The 24,485-nt window shown below is 39.7% G+C and overlaps 1 protein-coding gene across 2 annotated transcripts; it reads left to right on the top strand.

Annotated features, from left to right (window-relative positions):
- The first annotated feature begins 387 nt into the window (after window positions 1-387).
- Window positions 388-24,472, top strand: LOC105395720 (lissencephaly-1 homolog). 2 transcript variants are annotated; one of them, XM_048622661.1, is made up of 11 exons: window positions 388-535; window positions 2,349-2,489; window positions 14,837-14,990; window positions 18,092-18,238; window positions 19,311-19,370; window positions 19,524-19,620; window positions 20,349-20,526; window positions 20,976-21,111; window positions 21,561-21,713; window positions 22,019-22,214; window positions 22,749-24,472. In XM_048622661.1, the coding sequence occupies exons 2-11, from the start codon at window positions 2,452-2,454 to the stop codon at window positions 22,820-22,822; spliced, it is 1,233 nt and encodes a 410-aa protein (XP_048478618.1). In that variant the 5' UTR covers window positions 388-535; window positions 2,349-2,451; the 3' UTR covers window positions 22,823-24,472. The 2 variants fall into 2 exon arrangements, with proteins under 2 accessions (XP_048478618.1, XP_037971244.1); XM_038115316.2 differs by lacking the exon at window positions 19,524-19,620 and having other exon boundaries at window positions 19,311-19,467.
- The last annotated feature ends 13 nt before the right edge of the window (window positions 24,473-24,485 follow it).

Genomic DNA, 24,485 nt, shown 5'->3' with positions numbered 1-24,485 from the left:
TCTGCTAGACAGGACATACAGGAACTATAAGGAAATGTAGCGGTATTTCATGGTAAAGAATGAAATCCTATGATCGAAATATATGACGGTCCCTGTTTTAATCCCTGTAGGAAGGAATAAATTACATTATTTAACCTTTTTTTCATCTTTTTTTGGTGAGGTGCAGTGACCCCTCCATGCTCAGCAACCAACCCTACACCACCCAATATGTCTGGTTGGGATGAGTTGTATTGTATGTAATAAAATATGAATCCTACATGTTTAAATGAAATAATAATTAATAAATTTAATGAAACTATTTATATACAAAAAATATATTTCATCATTTACTGTGTTTTTATTTGCGACGTCTTTTTTATCTGTGGAGAAATACTGGTCACACTACTCATGACATGCAGCCTTTCCATTTTAATCTGTGAGTGAGTTTGCAACGAACAACACGAACGGTTTCTGTCTCGAGTCTTGTGAAGTGTATTTTTCGATTTTAAGTGAATAATTTCTAAAGAAGCTGTAAATTTTAGTGCTTTTGTGTTTTGTAAGTAAGATATTACTAATTAAACCCTTTAATTGCGCTATCAGTAAGGAAAATGGCATGTATTGGACGACTGTTTTTGGGTTCAATATGGCCGTTCTACTCAGTTATTTCTTCGATTTTTTATGCAATAAAACAATTAAAATCATGTAAAGTGATGTAGAAAGTATAATTAACCGTGCTAAAACTGTATAGATTTCATTACTTTTGATTTCGTTGATGTGGCAAAAGGAACTTTGACATTCTGATTCCTGCCTTGAGTCATTTTCCTGAAAAATTCGATCAATGATCGGATAACAAAAAATATTTATTGTTAGCTAACCGATGCAACTATCGGTGATTTTAGTTCGATATCATTTGATAATAATTATATAATTCATTTTTGGCAAGAACTTGCAATTGGTTGGTACCCTAATAAAATAATTTATATTCTAATACTACCAATGTACTAATGAGTAGTAAAACTTCAGACAAATAATGACTTTTTTATACTTACCTACGTCTATAAATAAATACGACTTTACCAAAAACACCACAAGAGTACAAGAACCTACTTACAAACTGTATAATATGTTATAAGCTATTATTTTTGTATGATTTTAGCTAACACCTCTCTTTAAAAATGGTAAATAGCAACGATAATGGTTAGAAGAAACCTCCCTTCAATAATACCTCTTATAGGAATAAATAAAACTTCATAATAACTGTCCTAGGAAAAATGTTATCACATACAAGTCAGATAAACAGACAGATAGGTAACTTTTAACCAAGAAGTATTCCCTCAGGACAACCTTTAACCCGCCACATCCTGGGAAATCTGAAACAATTCAAAATCTATTGTGTCTGGTGTAAATATGGGTCAGCAGAATGTTAAGGACTGGTTAAGGAAACTTCTTACACAAAACCAAATTGTATCCAATAAACCTATCTAAAGGCATAAAAACTTTGATGGTCACTAAACAAACTTAATTTTGTTGAAATGAGCATAGCTCTTGTAACATTATGTCATAGTATGGTACATGTGGAGTGTTGACACAGATCTACCCACTTCAGTATAGTACCATTCAATAAGGTTAGCTTTTTTGACTCATGGTCAATGTGGTCATAAGTGATCTTCAATTTTAAATGGTTTTTGGTTGTCATGTTTTAATCTCCATGTACACTCTATGAACTCAATGCTATATTTGATTGAGTAGTTAAATAATATTATTATTATGTTTTACATTTTACATTAGACACATTTTAATTTAATGGATTAGATTAGATATACCTACTTGACTGAAACACAAAAGATGTTTAGTCAAAAGGTGATGAGGATGCCACCTCACTTGAAGCGGTGTAAGCTGAGGCGCGGGCCTTTTCGGTGCTGGACAACACACACCGTTATCACTTGTATGCATGTTATGTGTAATATTAAGTATCTACCTATAAGTTTAGTCATATAAGTTCTTTTGTTTCATTTGTTGTTTGCTGTGTGTATTTCCGACACCGAATAAATAATTTTTATCTTTATCTTTATCTTATCTTATGAGATTTATTTTCCTGTTCTAGCATTTTACCCTATACAAAAACATGACACAAATTATTTATTTATTTATTTAATCCTTTATTGCACAAATATATAAATAAGTGTACAAAGGGTGGACTTAATGCTAAAAGCATTAACTTTATTATTATTATTAACTTATTCTAAAATATATGTGTATACAAAAGGCAGTCTTATCACTTAAAGTGATTTCTTATAGGTCTATAAGGTCTGTTTACCATTGGGTGATTTAGAGTTATAGCGATTAATTTTCTGTTCCTTTGTCCACAGGTGTGATAATGGCAACGGCTCCCAGGCTGTCGCCCGTGTGAATCTATAAAGACTCGTGTACAGTTAACTTCAGGAGCGCCGGCTCGAGAGCAACCCAACCACAATGAAAATGGTGTTGTCACAACGGCAACGAGAGGAGCTGTAAGTCTATTTTGTTGGGATATAATTATGTTTCTCTGTTTTATTAAAAGACTTCTTTATCTAGTCAGGTTCGAGAGCTTTTAAAAAACTTTTATACTATCTCACAAATATCAGTATGTTAAATAGTATTACACAGCAACAGTAGGTGTAGAAGAAACATTTTCATAACTACCTAGTCTGAAAGTATCTTAAGGGGATCTCTATTTATAGGGCAAAAGGCAAATCTTATTCATCGTCTTGTGCTAAGGTGACGAGCATGTTTATACATTGTCAATTGTCATTGTGATAATGGCATCACAATAGCGAGGACCTTGAATTTATGTAGATTAGCCGTCCTTGGCTCTGTATCTAGCATTACGAACACTGCCGATAACAGCTGATGCTTGTCTCAGCAATATTCGATTACCTACAATTTGTAAGGGACAACGGTGTCAAGTTTCATACAATTCGGCCAACCAAATAGTTGCAGCTGTGACAAGGTCACTTGTTGGGTTTCGCAAGTGGTCGTATTTTAATAGAAAACTGTCTATATTTACGTACGGCGATACGGCCCGCGACCTGTCACGTCGTTACAAAATATGTACAGCGGAAAGCCGCTCGCTCGGCTCGCTTGCAAGTCACCTCTGACTACCCCTTTGGGGATTACAGTCGTTAGAATATGCATTTATGTATTATACATAATGTGTCACTATGTAATACGAATTGAAAAATCATGCACTATCGACCACTCATCGAGTTTAATGAGAAATAAATTTATGATGAAAATGTTCACGTCTCGCTGAACTATGCTACTATTCCACCATTTCCACTTAAATGTACCGTTTACAATTTATAAACGAATGCTTATGTTTGTGTAACCGTAATAGCTAGCTGCTAACGATTGATTTCCTTCCGCATGCAGGTAAAGTAACACTTGCCTTGCTCACGGGCCTTGAGTGATAAGAAGGGACAAGTCGGTTCTGTGATACCGATGTTAATTTACCTAATGCGTGTTGAACTGTTTAGCTATTGGTACAGACAGCTTATACTTTTTTTTAATCGAAAGTAGCGAAAAGTAAACTGCTTAGTAGAGTTGTTGTCTACTCTAACTAGCCTCTGAGTTTGTTTCCGACAGCAGTCTATATCAAACAAACAACGTCGTCGAGTCGATCGTAGCCAAATAACATTTGCCCTCGCTACTGCCAATATTATTCGGAGGGACAAAGTAGCGCTACTCTCCCGCAACTCTAGCAGTAGTTGGCGAGTCTGCACCGACCTTTGAAAGTAACAGTGTTTTTCACAGCCGAGTCGACGACCTCCCGGCGCCTCTGCCCCGACCTTTAGATTTCTACCACAATAAAGTATCACACCATTTGTACCTGTAGCTCTCAGTCATTACGTCTCATTTGTTTTGCTTCTTCATGCCCATTAAGAGTTCAATGAAGATTTTAATTTCAACCTTGTATCGGTACTGTATGCTGTTTCACAGTCTCTATTTTGTTAAAGGCCCTTGTGATATTTGCTCCGATCTCATTGCATTCAAATGTTGTACGCCCTAGTACCTGTCATGATCTTTAAACCACAACTCCTGAAGTGAAAGGTGAGATACGCTTGTAGTATTGACTGCTACACAAGAACTGGCACCGATTCAGTTCTTGTCTATGTGGCTTGCAATTTATAGAATATAGCTTTCTTAGCCAGCCTGTTGAGTAAGGAACACAAACTATGTACAGTCCAACACAATCGAAAGTATCGAAATCAGTCTCAACTTCGGTCGCACGCTAAACGGATCGTTTAGAGACGTAACCGGTCTATAATAAATGGTATTAGAGAGGTTAAATTGTTGAAATAGTTTCACTAATAGGGTAGCTTTTAACAGAATGACTGTTCATTAATACTTGTACAATATTTTACAGATTACATCATGCTAGTAGCGAGGCTCCTAGTTTGAATAACTGTAGTCTCTAGCTCTAGTGTAACCTACATTCACTTTAAGAAAGCACTTTTTATTCTACAACTGAAGTCGCACAAAATAATAGTTAAACTCGGCGACTCATCCGTATTTCCTATAACATCTCAGCGTTACGAATGCAGGTCGGTGACCGCGACCGTTTCATTAAAAATAGCTATAGCAAATTAAAACTGTAGCTAAGATTTTTCGCTAAATGGATACACTACACGATAATCCCAATTCTGTCGATTGTATACGAATACCATAGAACCGTTTGCCATGCGCATGCGTGCTTTACACGCAACTGTTTGGAACCGAGCACATAAAGAAACTAGCTTATTACAGATTCGTTCTAGTTCTGCTACTACTGTCGATCTGTATCAAAATTATTGTAGCAGCATCGTTTTTGATATTATGCTATCGAAAAAAATTTGATGATATCTGTGTTTCTGTAAACAATCCTTTAAGAAGTATTTACAAACCGGAGAACATACAAGGAATTCCGTTTACGTATTTAAATAAGTAGCACCTGCTACTGGTGCCGTTTTCACGGACAGTAACTATGAGCAGATGAATCCTGAGGCCGCATAAAGGGCAGGTGTGAGACTAAAATAAGCACAGCATGTGATTCCAATAACACTTTCTACAACATTTGACAATTGAAAAAAATAAACTGGTTCGCTATTGGGTACAAAAAATAAACTCGGTCAGTAATCTATCGATCGGCTATGTTATGAAAGAACACTGTCTACGATGGTCACATGCTCGGGCCATAGTGAAAGTGTATAACAGTAATCATCGTTTGTATATTCAAATCAGTTCAGAGATAATGATCATTTAAGACGCCGACGGGCAAGAGTCGACTGAGCTCCGTTGAACCAACAAATTCGCTTTTGTCTGCTCTGCCAACAGACTCGTCATAATCGATTATCTCAACCCAATCTTCGTCGCACACCCGATTCTTTTAAATTAATATTTTGTAGCTTGCGTAATCTTGCTTGCTTCATCGAGCAGACGGCGACATAAGCCATTATTCGCACCTCTGTTTATGAATAACAAGAGATTAACGTGTGAATTTTGTTCCGATAATCCTAAAATATCTGTTGGCGCTTCGCCGCCGGGGCTGACCTTGTGTGACGTAGTTTTTTTCGCGTCTTTATCTTGTTTCGACATCCTTACTCGTGAGTCACGCCGGTAATATCCATTCACTGCAAACATGTCCACTGTCAGCTATAAATAAATGCATCAATGACATAGTCTTAATTGGATTTACACCGGCACTCGGAATTCCTTCAAGTTTTTACCTTAATGCGAAGGCAATAAGAGTCCAGCGTTTTCACCAATTACAAGTTAGTTATTACTGGATGTGTCACAGATAGTCGTCACTGCGTCTATTTCGCCGCAGTACCTTTGCTTTGCTCTTATTTTGCCACTAAAAAGGGGTTTGCTTGAAGTTTGTCCCTAGCGCGTGCTCGCCAGTCGCGTAAAGTTCCACAAGTTATTGCGGGGTTTAAGTGCTTCGCCCAGAATGGTCTCAGTTTGCAAAATTACGTATGTATTAACCCCTTGAAGAATCTCATATTTTACGTCATTTTACGATAAGTTACTTGATAGGTCCAAGTGTTTCCAAGCCACAAGCATTATCAAGTATAACATAAGTGTTGAAACACTAATGTGTACGGTGGCTGAGTTGGTCCGCTAGCGCCGGCAGGAATGCGGTCCACGGCCAGGTATCCGCTAGGCATTGTGCCGCATACCGGGAGATCTGCACTGCATCTCTCCTACTGCCCGGCTGCGATTCAATATCATGTTTATAAGCATACACTTATGGCTCGGTTTCCTTTGTAGCAGACTTTATTGGAAGTGCTAGCACCTATAGACCTACAGGTATTTGGATGAGACTGGGTAGCATCTACGTGTGTTCCCAATGAGAACTATAATTATACACTATATTTTGCTTCTGTCTCAGGCTTAGCTTGGACTTAAAATCAGATCCTGTGTCACCTGTGTAAACAGCTCATCCCATACGATATACTGTGGAAGAAACGTAAATTATAACGTCACTATACAATTCTCTCATAGATCACGTAAGAATGCTACTACAATTCTACGATATTGATAGGCTGTAAACCTGTATACCATATACTTACACGTCATGGTCTGTCACCAGCGCAGCGCATGAGCATGAGCAACTAATAATATATATGTTTAATACCGAGTAATCAATTATGTAGTAATGTAGTTCTTGTTTATACATATTTTATTAATTACACTCACGGGCAATGAAAAGGTTCCACTGAGAAAAGCACCAAATTACTTCTAAACGGAATAGGCTAGCTTAATGCCGTTTTCTGCAACGTTGAAGAACATTTAACAGAGCACCAGGATATTACCAACTAAAATCCGTAATATTTCGTTCGAATATTACATTAAATCTTGGTAATAAATTGGGTCATTTTTTATCGGCATTTTGTGAGTGGAACTTTTTCATTGCCCGGCAGACCGGCAGTGTATTAACACTACTTACGGGTGTATTGGTTTTAGCCTCCGACTAAAAAAGAGGGGTTTCATAAAAGTTTAACGTGTCTGTGGTAACGTAACTCCCAAACGGCTGAACCGATTTTGGTTTTTGTATTTTATGGTGACAGGTAATGTTAACCCGAGTGTTTCATGAAAAAAAAGTTTTTTTTACTTTGTGATTTTATATCAACACATTTTAACTCCGCAATGAGCGATTTCCATAAATAAATTAACATATTGTTAAGTTACGCAATAGTATACATATTTACATAGAACAACGCGGACTCGGGATTTATTGTAGAGATAGGAGGTCTTTTGTCGATACTTTATTTCTTGCACGGCTCGCCGTGACATTTCCGCAAAGTGAAACTCGAGTCTCCCGACTACGTATCAGTAACTGAGTTCTCCCATTCAACAAACTAATGTCCGGTCACGAATCTAATTAGACTAACATTCGCTGGTCTTGTAAAAGCAAAGCTTTCGAACGACAATTTATTTTTCGTACGGGGAATAAGTAATTTCTCTTCTTTTACTGAATAAAGCCTACGTAGGTACTAAGATACATTACTGTAGCTAATTTAATTAAACCTCAGATGCTACAGGCAACGTTTTGTTGGATAGCCGCATGTGGGCGATATCACTTTCCAACGGGGATTGGTAACTAGTTACCTATCAGGGCGATCTGATGTTTTGATTTATGTTAATAATTGGCCTGGATAACAAGTGGCGCAGTTATTTAGACGGTTAGTTAGATGCCTGTGGATGGCATTCACCCTATAAAAACTTATGGGTTTTCCGACATTGCATTATGGTTCGCCCCTTTGTACGTAAAGACCCCTAAACTCTATCGCATCGCATGTCATGAAAATGAAAACATGCGATGTCAACAAAGCCCGACTGAATGAACTGTGAACTTGATTGCGATCGGGGGCGCCACTGTCTTCGTGGCGTCATTTGTTGTGCGTAATTTGATACCGAGACGGGGTGGAGTGAACATGCCAGGGTATACACGGAAATGTGATGCTCCGGTATTACGAGGGGCTTAAAACAAAGCCCAACTAATATCCAATTAAGAAAGTAAAAACAACTCTGCATTGACTTTGGGGAATGTTATCGATCCCGTTTTATTAGTAAGTTTTACTGTAACGTAACCTATGCCATTTCGGAGTTATTCCATTTTACGAGGTTACTGTTACGAGGGCGATACCGAAATGATCGGGAATAGAAAAAAGTACAAAGATATCATAATAGTATTTACTTTTATTGTTTTTCAAAGTAGTCTCCGTGACATTCAATGCACTTTTTCATTCGATTAAACCAATCATTGAAACAGTAATTCCAGTCTGAAGTGGATACTGTCAAAACAGCTGATTTGTAAGCTTCGACCGCCTCTTCTGGGCCGCTAAACCGTTGACCACGTAGCATATCTTTAATTCTTGGGAATGTAAAATAATCATTGGGGCTCAGATCAGGGCTATACGGAGGATGGTCCATCAACTCCACGTTTTCCATATTTAAAAACGTTCTTGTTTTGCGAGCGGTATGAGAGCTTGCATTATCGTGGTGAAGGATTATACGACGATTCGGGTTAGTTTTACGAAGTTCTCTTACGACTTCCGGCTAAAACAAACTGTTGTGTACCAATCAGCAGTAACCGTCCTTTGTTCTTGTAATGGAATCGTAGCCACATGGCCAGTTTTCGATACAAACGAAGCGACCATTTTTTTCGACACGCTGCGTGAGCGAATAACTTTTGTTGGCTTGACCTCACCTTCGAAGACCCAAACTGCCGATTGATGTTTTCTTTCGGGCTCATATGAATAAATCCACGATTCATCACCAGAGACGATATTGTAGACAGCATTTGAACTGCCTCCATTGAACCGTTGCAGAGCAGATCGACACCAATTAACACGAGCCGACTTTTGTTCCTCGGTCAAACGGTGGGGCACCCAGCGCGAAACTAACTTCTTGACACCCAGTTCTTCATGTAAAATGGTTTGAATGGCTGTCATACCAATGCTGAGAGAAGCCCGAATCTGCTCGTATGTCACATGTCTATCTTCTTTTATTAACTGGCGTACAGCATCGATGTTATCTTGTGTTACCGCTGTTTTTGGCCGACCAGTAGAAGGGACTGTGGTAAGAGAGGAACGTCCACGGCGAAACTCAGAATACCAACGATATATAGTCGTTTTACTTGGTGCTTCAAGTTTATAAATAGAAACAAGCTCGGCGAGACATTGTTCTTGAGATAAACCTCGACGAAAGTTGTGAAAAATTATTGCACGGAAATGTTCCCGCGTAAGCTCCATTTTTTACACCGACTTGTCAAATTCATATGGTCAATACTCTTTTATTTTTTACTTTTTTTAAAATTCGAAAATGGAATTATGTTTGAAAAAACACTACATTTGATACACCAAAAAGGTTTCACTCTAATTTATTCCTAAGTATTCTATTCCCGATCTTTTCGGTGTAGCCCTCGTATAGCTAACTAGATTATCGGTTCTTTCTTCATATAAAACAGAAATTAATATGAACGGGAACTACTGCAAGTACTGCACTCAAATGACTGCAATGGAGCGGATGCCATTGCTGCTTACGAAGTAACTAAAAAGTACCTGTGATTAATAAAATTACTCTGAGCAACTTTGATTTAAGCCAATATTGCGCGCGTCCAAAATTGGCTACAAAATTTAATCTCAGTACAGGTTTCTGCATTGATTTATTATCACGAGTCTTATAATGATGTCATCGACTGTTTTAATGATAAACAAACATCCATTAATGTCTACTTGTCCATTTAATACAACCAATCACGGTCTATTTCCGGCATTTCCTCTTCCAAGCCAGACGGGCAGATGAACCTGTCTTCAAATAATGTGATTTGTATCATAATCATGAGGACGGCTGGCCTCAGGGAGCCCCTAGGGATGTTGGCAAGAGTCGCGTAATCAGGACTCAGTGACGTGTCTCGCGGCCGCCCGGCGCCTCCAGCGGGCGATCGATACTCCGCCGCGTGGGCGGGCGCCCTCCACCCCCACTCGCGGCCCACAAGCCAATCCCACCCCATACACAAGCCTCTTAAAGGCCATTTTTCAAATGATGCTGCTTCTTCTAGTGACGTAATGTTCACTAATAGAAAATTTTAATAATGCATGGACTTTCATAGCTGGAGTGATATGAGATCCCAAGGTTGTTTCGTTTTTCATTAAACGCCTAACACACGTCCTTTCAGCTTTAGAGTATATCTTACTGTAGCTGGTACCTTCTCTACCCCAGAGGCTTGTAGAGAAAAAAAATGTGCTGTAGCGCAGCTCATAAACATTTCAAGGCACGCACACATGCTAATGTGATGATACGTGCTCCTCATACCGAGGCAGGTCGGCAGACTAATTGCAGCCCGTCCGTCGCGCGAGGCTTGTCCTTACAGATGTTCCTATTGTCTGTACCGTTAGATAAACATCCTCTATGTTGTGACGTTGTGGTAGACCATTGTATTACATAGCTATTATTCACCTCAAATTACGAAAACCCGGTGAAAACCTGTCTGAAATGGCCTAAAGGTGCTATTTATTAAAATTTCTAATTGAATATCACACAATATTAATGATAATGGGTCTCCTATGATAATTTGGACTGCACTGTTTGCTTTTCGAATTGAGGTGTTAGCATTTTTCATTTCGTAACTGAATACTGTTATATTGTATCAAACAACATTATCAGATAACGGTACGACGCTTGTTATATCAAGTTCCGTACAGTGACAGATAAAGATAACAGTTTACTACTAGTTCGTTAGATATTGAATGCATTGTAGTGTTATCGCGTGATAATGAGCGTTTGTAGTGGAACAGCGGGCCCTGGAGTCATATCGTCAAATGTAGCGTGAAAGTTATATTCTCAGGCGGTGGCGGCGCCGGCCCGCGCTTTGCAGTTTAGTACGCACGAAACCACTTTCGCTATGGCTCACTCGGCCCAGCCACCGCGCCACCGAACTGTACCGATGTCCAAGAGACGAGCGGCCACCTCTCCGCGCCGCACACTAACAACTTACTTTCCTTCTTACCTACCAGCATTCTTCCGCTTCCCGCTACATCGTTTCACGTAGACAAAGGTCTTACTCGATTGCTCCCACGCGAACAATAGGGACACCCGCCGCTATGATTGTCTCTGAATCGATTCAGTTTCTCTTCTCAGAGAGCCTTTCTTGCTAAATTAACTCGGCAAGAAATGAGATTCATTCAATAAAAGCGCCATCTTAATGATCAAAAAGATTCATTGATTTCGTAACAGCTTTTAAAAAGGCAAGCATAAGTGGTTAAGTTAACATGCCTTGTTTATATTTGTTTGCTGTGTCAGTGGAATGATGGAATAACGAGGTTCGCTCCAGATTATCGGTTTATAGCTGCATAGTGACGCAATTCCGCCGCACGCAGGTGAGGAGCTGTCGGGTCGCATGCGGCGCCCGCCCGGCCGCGCAGAGATCGACCTGGCAGATCCGAGCCGCGTGTTGACACCGCACTTTGTAGGACCTGCCAATATAACACCTATGGCCATTAGCCGACGGACCTCATCTATACAAAAGTTGCGTAGGGCTGGACACATTGAGCCACATTGTTCGGATATCAGCGTGCGTTGCGCAACACACGCCGTGCTATATGCATTGTTCTGTTGGCGATGTTACACCTTCCATTGAGTAACATGCCACAACCGACACTGTCAACTCGGTCGCTCGTGCATGTGTTCACATATTACCAAATGTTTACCAACGTGTGTTACCGATCTCCGTAACATTGTGTTACACTTGATTCAAGCTGGAAAGTTATGCAGTCTCCAATGTTTTATCTGCCTGGGAAATAAAGCGGTTCTCAACATTTGAACTTACTTATGTGGATAGTTTGTTTATAATTATTATGCGTGAAATTAGGTGCTATGAATACAACTATCAAGAGATTATTGTTGAGAAAGGGAAATGGAAAGTGGTTATCTCAAAATATTTGAGTGCGCTATTTTTATCATCCCATACCTTTGTAAAGCTGCAATGCAATTATCGGGTACAATGTATGCCATTTTGTATAACATACACAAACCACATTATATTACACATTTTAGGAATAAAATAATACATATTCTGTAGCTATCGCTTCCAAGCCGGCTGATAGAAACCTGTTGGTTGCGCGGTTGAATCACACGGAATCAGTGTGTCTCTAACTTGGCTCATATCAAACAAACATATAAATCCGACAAACCAGCCAGTCGGTTTAGAAAGCTAGTAAGTGGAGGGCAGTGAATGAGTGGAACCTATCCAGGCCTTGAGTTATGGTCCCATACAGTAAATTATTGAGACGTTTCTAGAACTAGTTTTATAATGGTAGATGTAGGGGCGGGTTGCAGTGTGCGCAGGACGTTCACACGAGGTGCACTGATATGGCCTCTCATTTACGATGCTCACCTACTAGCTGCGTAATATCATGAATAATAAACAATGTTCTTATCTATTAGTTTTTCCTTTATGCAGGCCTTTGCCCAGCAGTGGCAGACTCTATAGAGACAACATAAAAAAGTTGTCTAAACTAAAGTATAAAGCATTCCCTGACCGTACAAGTTCATATCATTAGTAATTGATTTACCAAGCACATAGTCAGGAAGTTATCAGCACACTCATTCCCTACCATTTAGGTAAGTAAGCGGTAACTAACGTGTAACTTGCCTTCACTTTCGATGGGATAATGACGACAATAACACAAATTGCCTTGCCCTGTGCACCTTCATGATAAGTTCCACCTACGGACGTTCCTGTGAGAAATACAATCAGTTAGTAATGATAGGAGCGGCTCTCACCAGTACGCAGTTATCAAACTTCATTTAAACCTTCTCACAGTTAGCTGCATTAACAATGTACATAATATACTTACATTGTATACACGCAAATCCAGCATGAACTTTGAGCAGCATACAGGGTGTAGCCATATTTTGACTAGAATATCTACAACTAAGGAATACGCTAGTAGCTGCGATGTCGTCGTCGCTTAAATTTTAATTGGGCCACCGAAACGCCAACCTATAGCCCTAAGCTATGTAAAAGCCGTACCTCATAAATCTTTATCTGACCGTGAATAAGTGTGTTCGACATTTTTGACTTGCGCCTGCGACATGTAGGTATGATTTTAATATTATATTTGACAGTAATTGACATGCTTCATGAAGATTAAGATTTTTTTAAGTGTTCACTTACATTATTACACAAATTAAAAAATATAAAATTAAGGAGCAAAATTAGCTAAGATAAGCTTTATGCACTCAAGGACTTGTGCAGGCATATGTTTATAAACAACCTAAATCACGACATAATGACGAGTGTAATCTTTTAAATGTACAATGTTTAAGGCATTCTGAGGGCACCGCCCTCAGAATGCCTTTGGATATCACTTTGTATGGCTTTATCATTAAGGTTGCTTTACTACCTACTTAAGCAACCAACACTCGCATACAATTTACCTTTAAATAGAGTAATCAAGCATTAACATTCGGCTCATAGATAGACAATTGAATTTTCTATTGTATTTAGTCCGTTTTATTTACTAACGGGGTGAATGTTTTCATACTAAACTCGACTCTTACATCACTGCATCATGCTTACAAAGCAAAAAAAAACTATTTCCTCCTAAACGTGTTTCTCGTGTGCTCCGGGCTTCCATTAACTGAATTATTAACAAGTTCTGTATCCTGGGCATTCCAAGTGTTGACTGTAGAGCCTTGTCCCTGCCCGATAGAGAAATATAAAACGAAAATAAACTGTAGGCTGTGTTAGTAAGAACCAATTTCTAATGCAGGGAACTTTTTTATGGGACCAATGTCGTAGCAAGTAGGAGTCATGTGTCTGCATCCTTTGCTGTTCTATGCGAGAAACAAGTTCTTGCATATATTTTTTCCAATTGCTTTCAGTTTCGGATGCCATCCTGAGATTACTGGATTCCTCTCTAGTATCCTGTCTGATTGATTTAACATCTGTGACTGTTTTTTCATGTCCCGAGTCCTGACTCATTCTTTCAGTCCATCCGGCACTATATTTAAAAAACGTGCCCAAAAAATGTACGGATGTTAAAATTAGGGTGTTTTTTTTTTAAATTATATACCATTGAAACTCCTTGTAAGAAACACTTATTGCAACCGGCGAATATAACATAGTTAATCCGTGTTGTCCACAGTCCACACATATTATGTGCAGATTATACGTTTTTAGAGATAAAAATGTATTCATTTTTTTTCACACATATTATCATCCATGATTAATTCTTATCTAAAATAAACTTTATTTAAAGACATAATATTGTGTGAATGAGTATACGAATTTTATGTTGTACCATAACACATTTCGCACAAATCTGTAGAGTAAAATATGTACTAATAAAAGGTTACTCATAATGAATATCTGAGCACGAAAGCTAATCAATCAAGTTCAGTTCCGCCGCCAGGTTAACGGCCTGTTGGTCGTGGAGGCGTATGCCCTAGCCATTTGTAAAGTAAACATGACCTTATGATTGCTTTCACACGTTCGTATATCACTATAGACATCTATAGTCAATTACATTTCAATTATAGCAAGTTACTTAGTTTAATCAAGATAGGAGTTATATGAAGAGAAATAATAATGATTATATTCTGTACAAAAGAAGTATGTCAAGACTCAAGACGAAGCAGATATTGCGTATCCCTTTACATAGGTTACTGTCGATGCGAGCACCTTTTCACGTCCATCCGCTTTGGATGGATAACTTTTGATGAAATTTATAGGCTACTTTTTATCCCATAGCTCCCACGGCCAAACTTTGCCAATCAAATACTTACCTGAATAAGACTATCGAACTAAACACCGGCCTTTAATTTCCAGGAACAAAGCGATCGCCGACTACCTCGGCAGCAACGGCTACAATGACGCGCTGGAGGCGTTCAAGAAGGAGGCGGACATGTCGGGCGAGCTGGACCGCAAGTTCGGCGGCCTGCTCGAGAAGAAGTGGACCTCCGTCATACGGCTGCAGAAGAAGGTATGTATAATGCATTTGTTCTTACGTGGCGCAAATGGTGAGCAATCTTACTGGCTCTTTTTATTTTAATTAATTTACAACTAAGTTTTAAAAACCAATGAAATACTTACAAGCAAAAATGATTGATTCCGTAATGAAACTATTTATTTTTGGTGTGTTTCATAGTATTTTTGTTAAAAAGACACAAAGATTGTTTACCTTTTGTGCCAAGTAATAATGAATGCAGTATAGAGTGCAGTCGTAGTCGCTCTAGGCTCTAAGTTATGTAGAGAAGTACGTGATGGAATACAGTCCCAGCCGCTCTAGGGATCTAGGTTATGTGGTGAATATCGGCGGGCAATTCTTAGTACCCTGTGTAATACTGTGGCTGTAGCTTTTGGCCCTAGGGCCGGCAACATTGGCAAACATAGAAATGCGATCTGTTCGACAGACGTCCATCGTCCACTGCTAGCCGGTAGTCACCTCGCAAGTGCGACAACATTCTATCCTTGCAAGGGCAAGGAATCCTCATCCTGCCACTACCGGCTACAATTAATTATAATTATCGTTCCAGCGGTCCTACACGACTGTCCTTTTAAAGGCTACCATCAAATTAGTCCCAAATCATAAGTTACCCTTGAAGACAATTTAGTGCGATTTTATTCATTCATCATCGTCATCAATGTCATTACTATCGTTTTCATTAAAGCCAGAGTACAATAATTAATTGTGTACAGAAACTATTAAAAATCTGCGGAAACATGCACAACATGGTCATTGGCACGATGAACCCTGAAGTGAAGGTTGTGTCGAAATAAAACAAGTGAAGCTCAAGTAGAACTGCAACGAATAATGCCGATTCGGGACGCCCATTACCGCCTGCCTACACTCGCAGTACCTACTAGCCGGATATGGAGAAATGTCACGCTCATTGTCATTTCATTACATTACACACAACAACATCTAAACGTATGCCGATAGATTTCTCTACACGTAAACAACAATGCTACATCGATGGCTCAATGTTATTATCTGTGTGTCTATGGTGTTGGTTTCTGCTCTCAAAATTAATTGAAGTCAATGGCCTATCCTGAAAAGGGAGTGTAAGTGTGAGTTTCAGTCAGTGTAAAAATACATATACATCCAAACATTAATAATATAAATATGTGTTCATGAAGTAAAAACTAAAAAAAAAATTATCGTGTTAAATACCTAGGTGGAAGTATAGTAATAGTATGTATTTTGATAGTACCTGCATAGTACATAATTATTGTTAGTTTCCCTACTTCCTGTATAAACTATTCCAACATGGAACTATTTCGTCAGCTTATGGGAGATAGAGCATGTTCCAATGAACTATAATAACCATTACTTAAAGAATTTTCAACAAAAAGATGATAAATGATGGTTGTAACTGTAAGCCAATGTTTTCGTGACATGCCAAACCCGGTTACCCAACATGTGTCCGAGCTTACATAACGCGTCATTAACTAAACAGACTTGTGAATAGTTTACATGGTTCGACTATTGAAACACTTGCAATACACTCCCGCGACAATGGATCTCGTAGAGCTTTGAACGGCGCTAGAATTGGACTTTGCTATATGTGGGTGAATTCTAAATTCTCGTTCTTACTATGCCGCCGCCGTTAGACGTCATAGATCGATTTTATAAAGTTTCTAGGTCACTCATTGGCCACTATCTTATCTATTTCAATCTATGCATGTTCACACGTCACGCGGTCGATTGAACTTAGCCCGATATAGATTGGGACGGAAACGTTGCTCCTACGTCTCGCTTACGTCACGCTGAGTGCAGCTGATCTCATGCAGTTAGCGATCTTTGCAGATTTTTATCAAAAAATGTACTTATTGCCGTGAACGTGAACATAAACTTTAACTGCTTACCGAAATATTTGAGATGTTTGCCAATACCCTTGATCCACATACAGATTGTTCAGCTGTTATAATCTATAAACAAAAGGATTCACTTGTATTAGTATCAATGGTACCAGGTAGATATGTACTTAGCTTAATCACACAACCAGAAACTTTTTTTTACATATATTTCCGATGTGATTCACTTGTTTACTGTACTTACTTATCGACTGTGTAATTTCTATTCTAGGTGTTCGCTAGCTCTGACCTAGTTACCAATTCAAGCTAATTAGTATCTGTTACTTCCAACACAGTTAATGTCCGATTAGCGTTCTTAATTTCTAGGTTGTCCAATAGATGCCAAATTATATTTATTGCGCTTTTTAAGTCTATGGTAATAAATAATTTAGCTGTTTCACTCTAATGTCTGAGCATTTACTAATTAAAATTTAATATTATGAAACAATAGTTGGATTAATTAATACATTATGTATAGTTTACAATAATTCTTTCAGTTATTATCTACAAAACATATTCCTAATACGCAACCAATGACATTATAAATAGAGCGTATTTGCTGCGCAAGAGAAGGTTAGTGCCCAAGTTTTTGCAATGTCCCTACCACCGTAGGAGGACTGGTAACCGGTCCCATTGTAATCACCGACCTGGAGAGTTACGGCGCAGAACCGAACTGCCCTTCAACCCTCCCGAGGGCATAGGTACCATCTCACTTCTTTGACATAAATGTTCAATCCATCTTATGTCCTAATAACTGGATTCTAAATTAGATTCTGGAAGTTGAAGGTTTCTTTCGCCATTTCTTTCCTTCTCAATGACGGGGCCTTTGTGAAATGGTGGTAGATGACTATCGACAAATAATTGTAAAATTTTACGTCGATTAAACCATTTGAATTTGAATTTGAAGAGTTTTACATGCAGTTTTGGAACCACCACTATTACACTGCTTACCGAACTTTGATTGACATAATTACAATATTATTCTCAGAATGCATGATTTCACAGTAATAATATGTTTGCACGCCCTACAAGGGTAGAATGTATTTATTTATTTATTTTATTTTAGGAAAACTTACAGCACAATTTGAAAGTATAACAAATGTAGCAGGTCTTCTCTGTTTATCTGTAACATCTTTGTGTACCTACGTTCATGCAAATAAATGATTTTGAATTTTTGAATTGAATTTTGAGAACTGCTAATATTAACCTGCCACTCTCTCCCCTCAGGTGATGGAGCTGGAGTCGAAGCTGTCGGAGGCGCAGAAGGAGTTCATAGAGGGCGCCCCGACGCGCGCCAAGCGCACGCCCGCCGAGTGGATCCCGCGCCCGCCAGAGAAGTTCTGTCTCACCGGACACCGCGCCACTATTACCAAGGTACCTAAGTCCATGCAGGACCAGGGCTTCCTCCAAGACTGGATGGTTGTTGTAATAATCAGGTGGGCTGGAGATATCACGCATCAGAAACATTTAACACCCAAGATCTGAGAAAATGCTTGTAGCATTATAAAGTCCACCCTTTGTACACTTATTTTTATATATTGGTGCAATAAAGGATTAAATAAATAAATCAACAATCTACGTCCAGACCATGGGCACAGTAGTCTGAGGCACTAACCACTGGTCCGTTTTATGTAGTCAATGCACAAATTATTCACTAAAATACAAACAGTTCGTAGGTAATCTAGTTATACATAGATTTATACTGTAGTAGCTTTTATGACCGACGACGGTATAAGCTGTAGACGTAAGTACATTGCAAATGACTGTCACACTAACCTTGCAGCGTTCATTTAATGCAATTCCCATACTAGAAAGCTCGCGCAATTTGCATTCTCCCATTGAATCAAATGAACAAATGGAATACGGTCATCATGATCTTACTTTACCATTACTACATACTTTCGAATTGAGGTCCAATGGCGTCGACTCCATGCGATAACAGCATTGTTGTTCATGTCCCATTGTGATTGTGACGCCAGGTCTCATGTTCTTCTGAAAGTTTGCCTTCACCAAATAAATTGTAGATTGGTGTGATCTTTCGTTCTTATTAGTATCATCATCATTATTGGGTATTTTTCTCTCTTCGGTACTTTTTGCTAATAGAAAAACATACATATTTATAATACAAATAATGCGATTTGTAATAATGGGCTTATTCTTATTTATCATATAATCGTTGACAACTGGGAAATACAAAAATAGGATTCATTTATTTATGGAAACATAGGTTACAATGAGGCATAACAGTGTCTAAAATAGACAAAATAAATAGTCACTAATTAATAAGTTACACATAAATTGTATCATACCTAATTAATAAAATCATATAAACTGAAGTGGGGACATAGACCTCTACATATTAACTAAATCCACTTCTCCATCCAACCTATATCGGTTATGGTGTATGTAAAAAAGAGATTAACCCTTGTCCACCTCACCTCCACAGGTAATATTCCACCCGGTGTTCAGCCTGATGGTGTCGTCCAGCGAGGACGCCACCATCAAGGTGTGGGACTTCGAGAGCGGCGAGTACGAGCGCACGCTCAAGGGACACACGGACTCCGTGCAGGACATCGCCTTCGACCACCACGGGAAGCTGCTGGGTGAGTGAGATGGCTATACGAGGTGTGTGTGTGAGAGACAGAGAGCCACCATCAAGGTGTGGGACTTCGAGAGCGGCGAGTACGAGCGCACGCTCAAGGGACACACCGACTCCGTGCAGGACATCGCCTTCGACCACCACGGGAAGCTGCTGGGTGAGTGAGATGGCTGTATGTGTTGGGGAGAGACAGCATACCTGATAAGATGCCCCGTTTAATATATGTACCTGATAACATGCCCTGTTCAATACCTTGCTGCGAGCTCGGGGTACGGTCGCCTTCAACCATCACGGGAAGCTGCTGGGTGAGTGAGATGGCTGTATATGTTGGAGAGAGACAGCATGCCGGGCCTGATAACGTGTCCCCTTGAATTCCTTGCTGAGCTCGGGGCTCGGACCATTTAAAGGGAGTTGGCGGGTTAAGACGCCTAGGTTTTAGTGACTTTTACATTGCTTTACTTCACCCACGGTGGGTGCAATACAAAACACTATTGACTGTAGGTATTGTGTGTACTGTAATCTGTATATTATGCATAAACTCTTAAGTATCCATTGAAACTTACATGCCGCTGAATTTGAATCTGCGTGTGTTTTATGGGGAGCGGGTGCATTAGGTATTATTCTCATAAGGTCATTCTCAGACTCAAGCTTCTTTATTCGAGGTAGACAAGTTGCTCACATACCCTACATTCAGGCACGGCATACGAATATTGAAGTGAACGGGCTTCCAAAGCTCCGCAGCGACCAGTTTCCTAGGTACGAAATTTTAACCATGTATGAGGAATATCCTGATGAAATAACGGCCTTCTTGATGAGCTACCACCGCTCCATATTTTTTTTTTATCAAATCAAACAATCTATCAAACAAACCCTTCAATATTCCAGTATCATGCAGTGCGGACATGTCGATCAAGCTGTGGGACTTCAACCAGACGTTCGAGTGCGTGAAGACGATGCATGGCCACGACCACAACGTGTCGTCCGTGGCGTTCTCACCCAGCGGAGATATTGTCTACTCCGCCAGCCGGGACAAGACCATCAAGGCGTGGGAGGTGGCTACTGGGTGAGTTGTGCACTCTATGTCTATGTATACACATACTTTCATACAAGTATTCATTGTAACGCCTGGAATAAGTACGCAAGACGCGGGAAAACAGCGTGCCATCCCGCGTGCGTGATAAAATCCGCATGCTGTTAAAACCAGCCATAGAGCTGTTCTTCCTAATGCGGATGAATAGAGAAAACTATTGAACACCCAAGCAAGTCATTTGATGCAGGACAAGCTTCAAAAACCTCATTCCTTATTTACACCCGCTATTACAGTAATTTTTCCGGGACTTTTTTCGCCAAATCATGCTTGTAGACTAGTAACATGAAGCTGGGACTTATTATCCCCTCCATTATCATGGCATACCTATACTTACATTCAGTCCAAAGTGTAGTACACCATCACTAGTCTGCCTATGTCTAGAGAATTGCATAATGAACCCTCCCAACTGTTTCCACCCACAGCTACTGCGTGAAGACGTACAAGGGCCACCGCGAGTGGGTGCGCATGGTGCGCGTGTCGCCGGACGGCGCGCTGCTCGCGTCCTGCTCCAACGACCAGACCGTGCGCGTGTGGGGCGCCGACTCGAGCGAGTGCAAGGTACTGTGCGCCTTGTAGACACTAGCACAAGGGTCACCGCGAGTGATGATGATGTCGCGACGGCCAGGACCCGAAAGGTTAATAGTTAGACACATCAGCAGGAGCCAGTAGCACGGCGCATAAGATAATTATGTTATGGCAAAAGTGTATTTATGCTCTATGATGTCGCATCGCCCAGGACACAAAAGGCTAATAGTAAGTCACATCACCGGAAGCCAGTAGCACGGCGTTATGGCAGAATTATATTTATGTTGCTTTCCCAGAACTGACGTAAGTAATGTGAAATTTGGTACAATTACAATTTACAACATTCATCCTCAGCCAATAATCGGCAACTCCTGGAGATACACCTTTCCTAAGAAACATACAGGACTATCAGCAACCTATCATATTCCGGCTACATGTTATTCTATAAAACATATGATTACTAAGATTACAATCGTTTCCAGATGGAGCTGCGCGAGCACGAGCACGTTGTAGAGTGCGTGGCGTGGGCGCACGACGCGTGCGCAGCCGCCGTCAACGAGGCGGCGGGCGACAACCGGCGCGCCAACCACGCCGGGCCCTTCCTCGCCAGCGGCTCCCGCGACAAGACTGTCAAGGTGAGCTCACACATACACATGAGTCACTACAGGTACCCTTAGGTTGACTTTCGGCGTAGTTACCCTTAGGGTCCGTACACATAAGGTACAGCTTGCGTCACGCCCTTTCGTCTAGAGCACAGTGAGAGTGAGAGGCGTTTTCGATGCGATGTTGCATTGCAACTGTTGAAGCCTTGAGAGCTCATTTGCAAGACACGTCTCGTTAGTATAAAAAATCGACAGATTTCAGCTTATCCTTCTTTACTATCATTGCCGAGTAGTAGCGTATAACAAACAACAATCTAATCATTCAATAAACATTCCAGATATGGGACGTAAGCACAGGCCAGTGCCTCATCACGCTGATCGGGCACGACAACTGGGTGCGCGGCTGCGCGTGGCACCCGGGCGGGCGGCACCTGCTCACCGCGTCCGACGACAAGACTCTGCGCGTGTGGGACGTGGCGCACGCGCGCTGCCTCAAGACGCTGTACGCGCACCAGCACTTCGCCACGAGTCTTGGTATGTGTAGCTAATACTGTGTTCCGGTCTAACTGCCCGTTTAAGCTCTAATTTCTCCATAGTGGCTTAGAGCATAACCAGGGATTATTGGTTGACTTTTGACACACCTGTCAAGAATTTAATATGGAGATGACGTATAATTGATGAACCAATCCCTGGTTATGACGGAGCTGACAGTTACTATCATACGATATTGACACGCAAAAAGTTGCATTTAACTATGGATAGATAGAGTTATTGAAACTGACTGTATAGGTTAACAACAAGAAGAATCTCTGGACATAGGCGTTCGACAAAAAATGGCTTAAATAATACGTTCTGTTACGGTCTGTGTGCATCTTTTTGTGTACTTGATTATTGATACTGACCAAGGCCAATCTCATTCAATTCAACAAAACAGGAATTAAGAGTTTTATATCTTCGTAGAGATACGTCAGTATCCAATTATCCAACTGTTCGTGTTACGTTAACTTACGAGGGATAGCAAATGAGGCCTATGATGATAAAATTAACAACAGTTTTGTATTGTTTCAGATTTCCACAGGAGCTTGCCATACGTCATATCGGGCAGCGTCGATCAGACCGTCAAAGTTTGGGAATGTCGCTAAGAGCGTTGCCATTTTAGTAACTTAACTCACCGATGATATCTTTATCATTATATTTTCACACTTATCGCTACAACGGGAGGAAATGAGTTGCGAATTTAAAGAATCATTTTAGTATGGAGAAATAATTATTGATTGATGAATGTTTGTTCGTTCAGCTCATAATGGCTGCCGCGTACACCGACGATGCTATGTCTCTCTGAACCTCCGGGCTCTCCGCACATTTGTCACTCTCTTAGTTCTCCGACTTTGGATTAACACATTCCATTAAGACGTTAAATGGTTCATAGGTAGTGTCCGATGTAAGTTAGTTGAAGATGTTTCCCAGGTTTTGAGAAAACTTGGCGAAAGTCTCCCGATGCGACATGGCGTAGCATCAGTCTCGTACCCGATCGGAACTGTGGAGTGAGGAGTAAAAGCTGTGTTATAATTTAACATTTCATTATTCTACGTTTTATTTTATAGTTATTGTTTACTCGTAAGGGCGTTTAGAAATAAATTTTATTTGGTATAAATTAGTTAAATGTTTTCTTACGTGTCCACTCTACAAAAACTTGTACCTTGATTTGTTATTAATGATTTAGTTTTACTGATTTTTTTATAGATGGTTATTCATGACAATCATCCTGATAATTTAGTCATTTTGTATGCGAATCACTGCAAGAATGGTATGCCTTGTGGCTGCGCCGGAGCGGAGTGGGGGCGCATTGAGCCGCTGGCGCCGCCACCGCCTGCAATGCACGCCCCGCTGCGAACACTCCCACTATTTACAGACTTATTTTAAGTTTTGGGTACTCAAAACTTTAACTATAAGTTAGAGCATTATATTTTAAAGTTTTTAATTATTTATTTATACTTATCATCGTTTGTTTCTATGTCTCAAAGAAATTTAATTTAGCGGTGAGCGCTACTAGTGTGTTTGTACGCAATATTACTTCAAATTTTAGTTATTTTAAGTAACTTGCATAAGTATCGGCAGTAAATTGTAAAGTTAATGGTTTTGAGATTTACAACTTAAAAGCGTGTGATACATCATTTACATTAATATATAATTTTAAATCAGTTTGTTATAGAATTAAAGCAGTGTTTTCTATATTATTAATCTCTACAGTGGTACATTAGTTATTTATTATGGCATTTGATAAACATTGGTTGCCTGGTATTTGTACTAGAAAATAGTTGTAGTTTGTAGGTATGATGATCATTAAATTAGATGCTTTCAAGTGATAGACAGCATTCGCATATTATGTACAATGCGTTATAAAGTCGGTATATAGTTGTAATATCGTCGAACAATTTTAATAATTGTAAATTGGTAAATACACGTGACTTCCGCCAGTAATCGCTTGCAAACATGTTATTGTATGTTTTACTTAAACATTAGAAAGCTTCTGATTACATTGTCGGCACTGATAAAATGCTTATTCTTAATATAACATGTATATCAAATTCACGAATGTGTGATTCTCTCATAGTCTCAACACCGGACATTACTCACTCATCTTGTACGAGTTCATTAGATAAGAGAAATTTCCACATAAGTACCTACAATGTTTGTATTTCGTCTATTCAAAAATACTACCAAAATGTAATAGAAATTGGTTTAATATTTCCTGTAAATAAATCCATTAAATAAAATAATTTATCTTGAAAGTGTATTTTTAAT

Source organism: Plutella xylostella, chromosome 8 (genome assembly GCF_932276165.1).
Source record: "Plutella xylostella chromosome 8, ilPluXylo3.1, whole genome shotgun sequence".
Lineage (NCBI taxonomy): Eukaryota > Metazoa > Arthropoda > Insecta > Lepidoptera > Plutellidae > Plutella > Plutella xylostella.
Note: the sequence above shows the minus strand (reverse complement) of the source record. Positions and strands in the feature narration are given on the sequence as shown.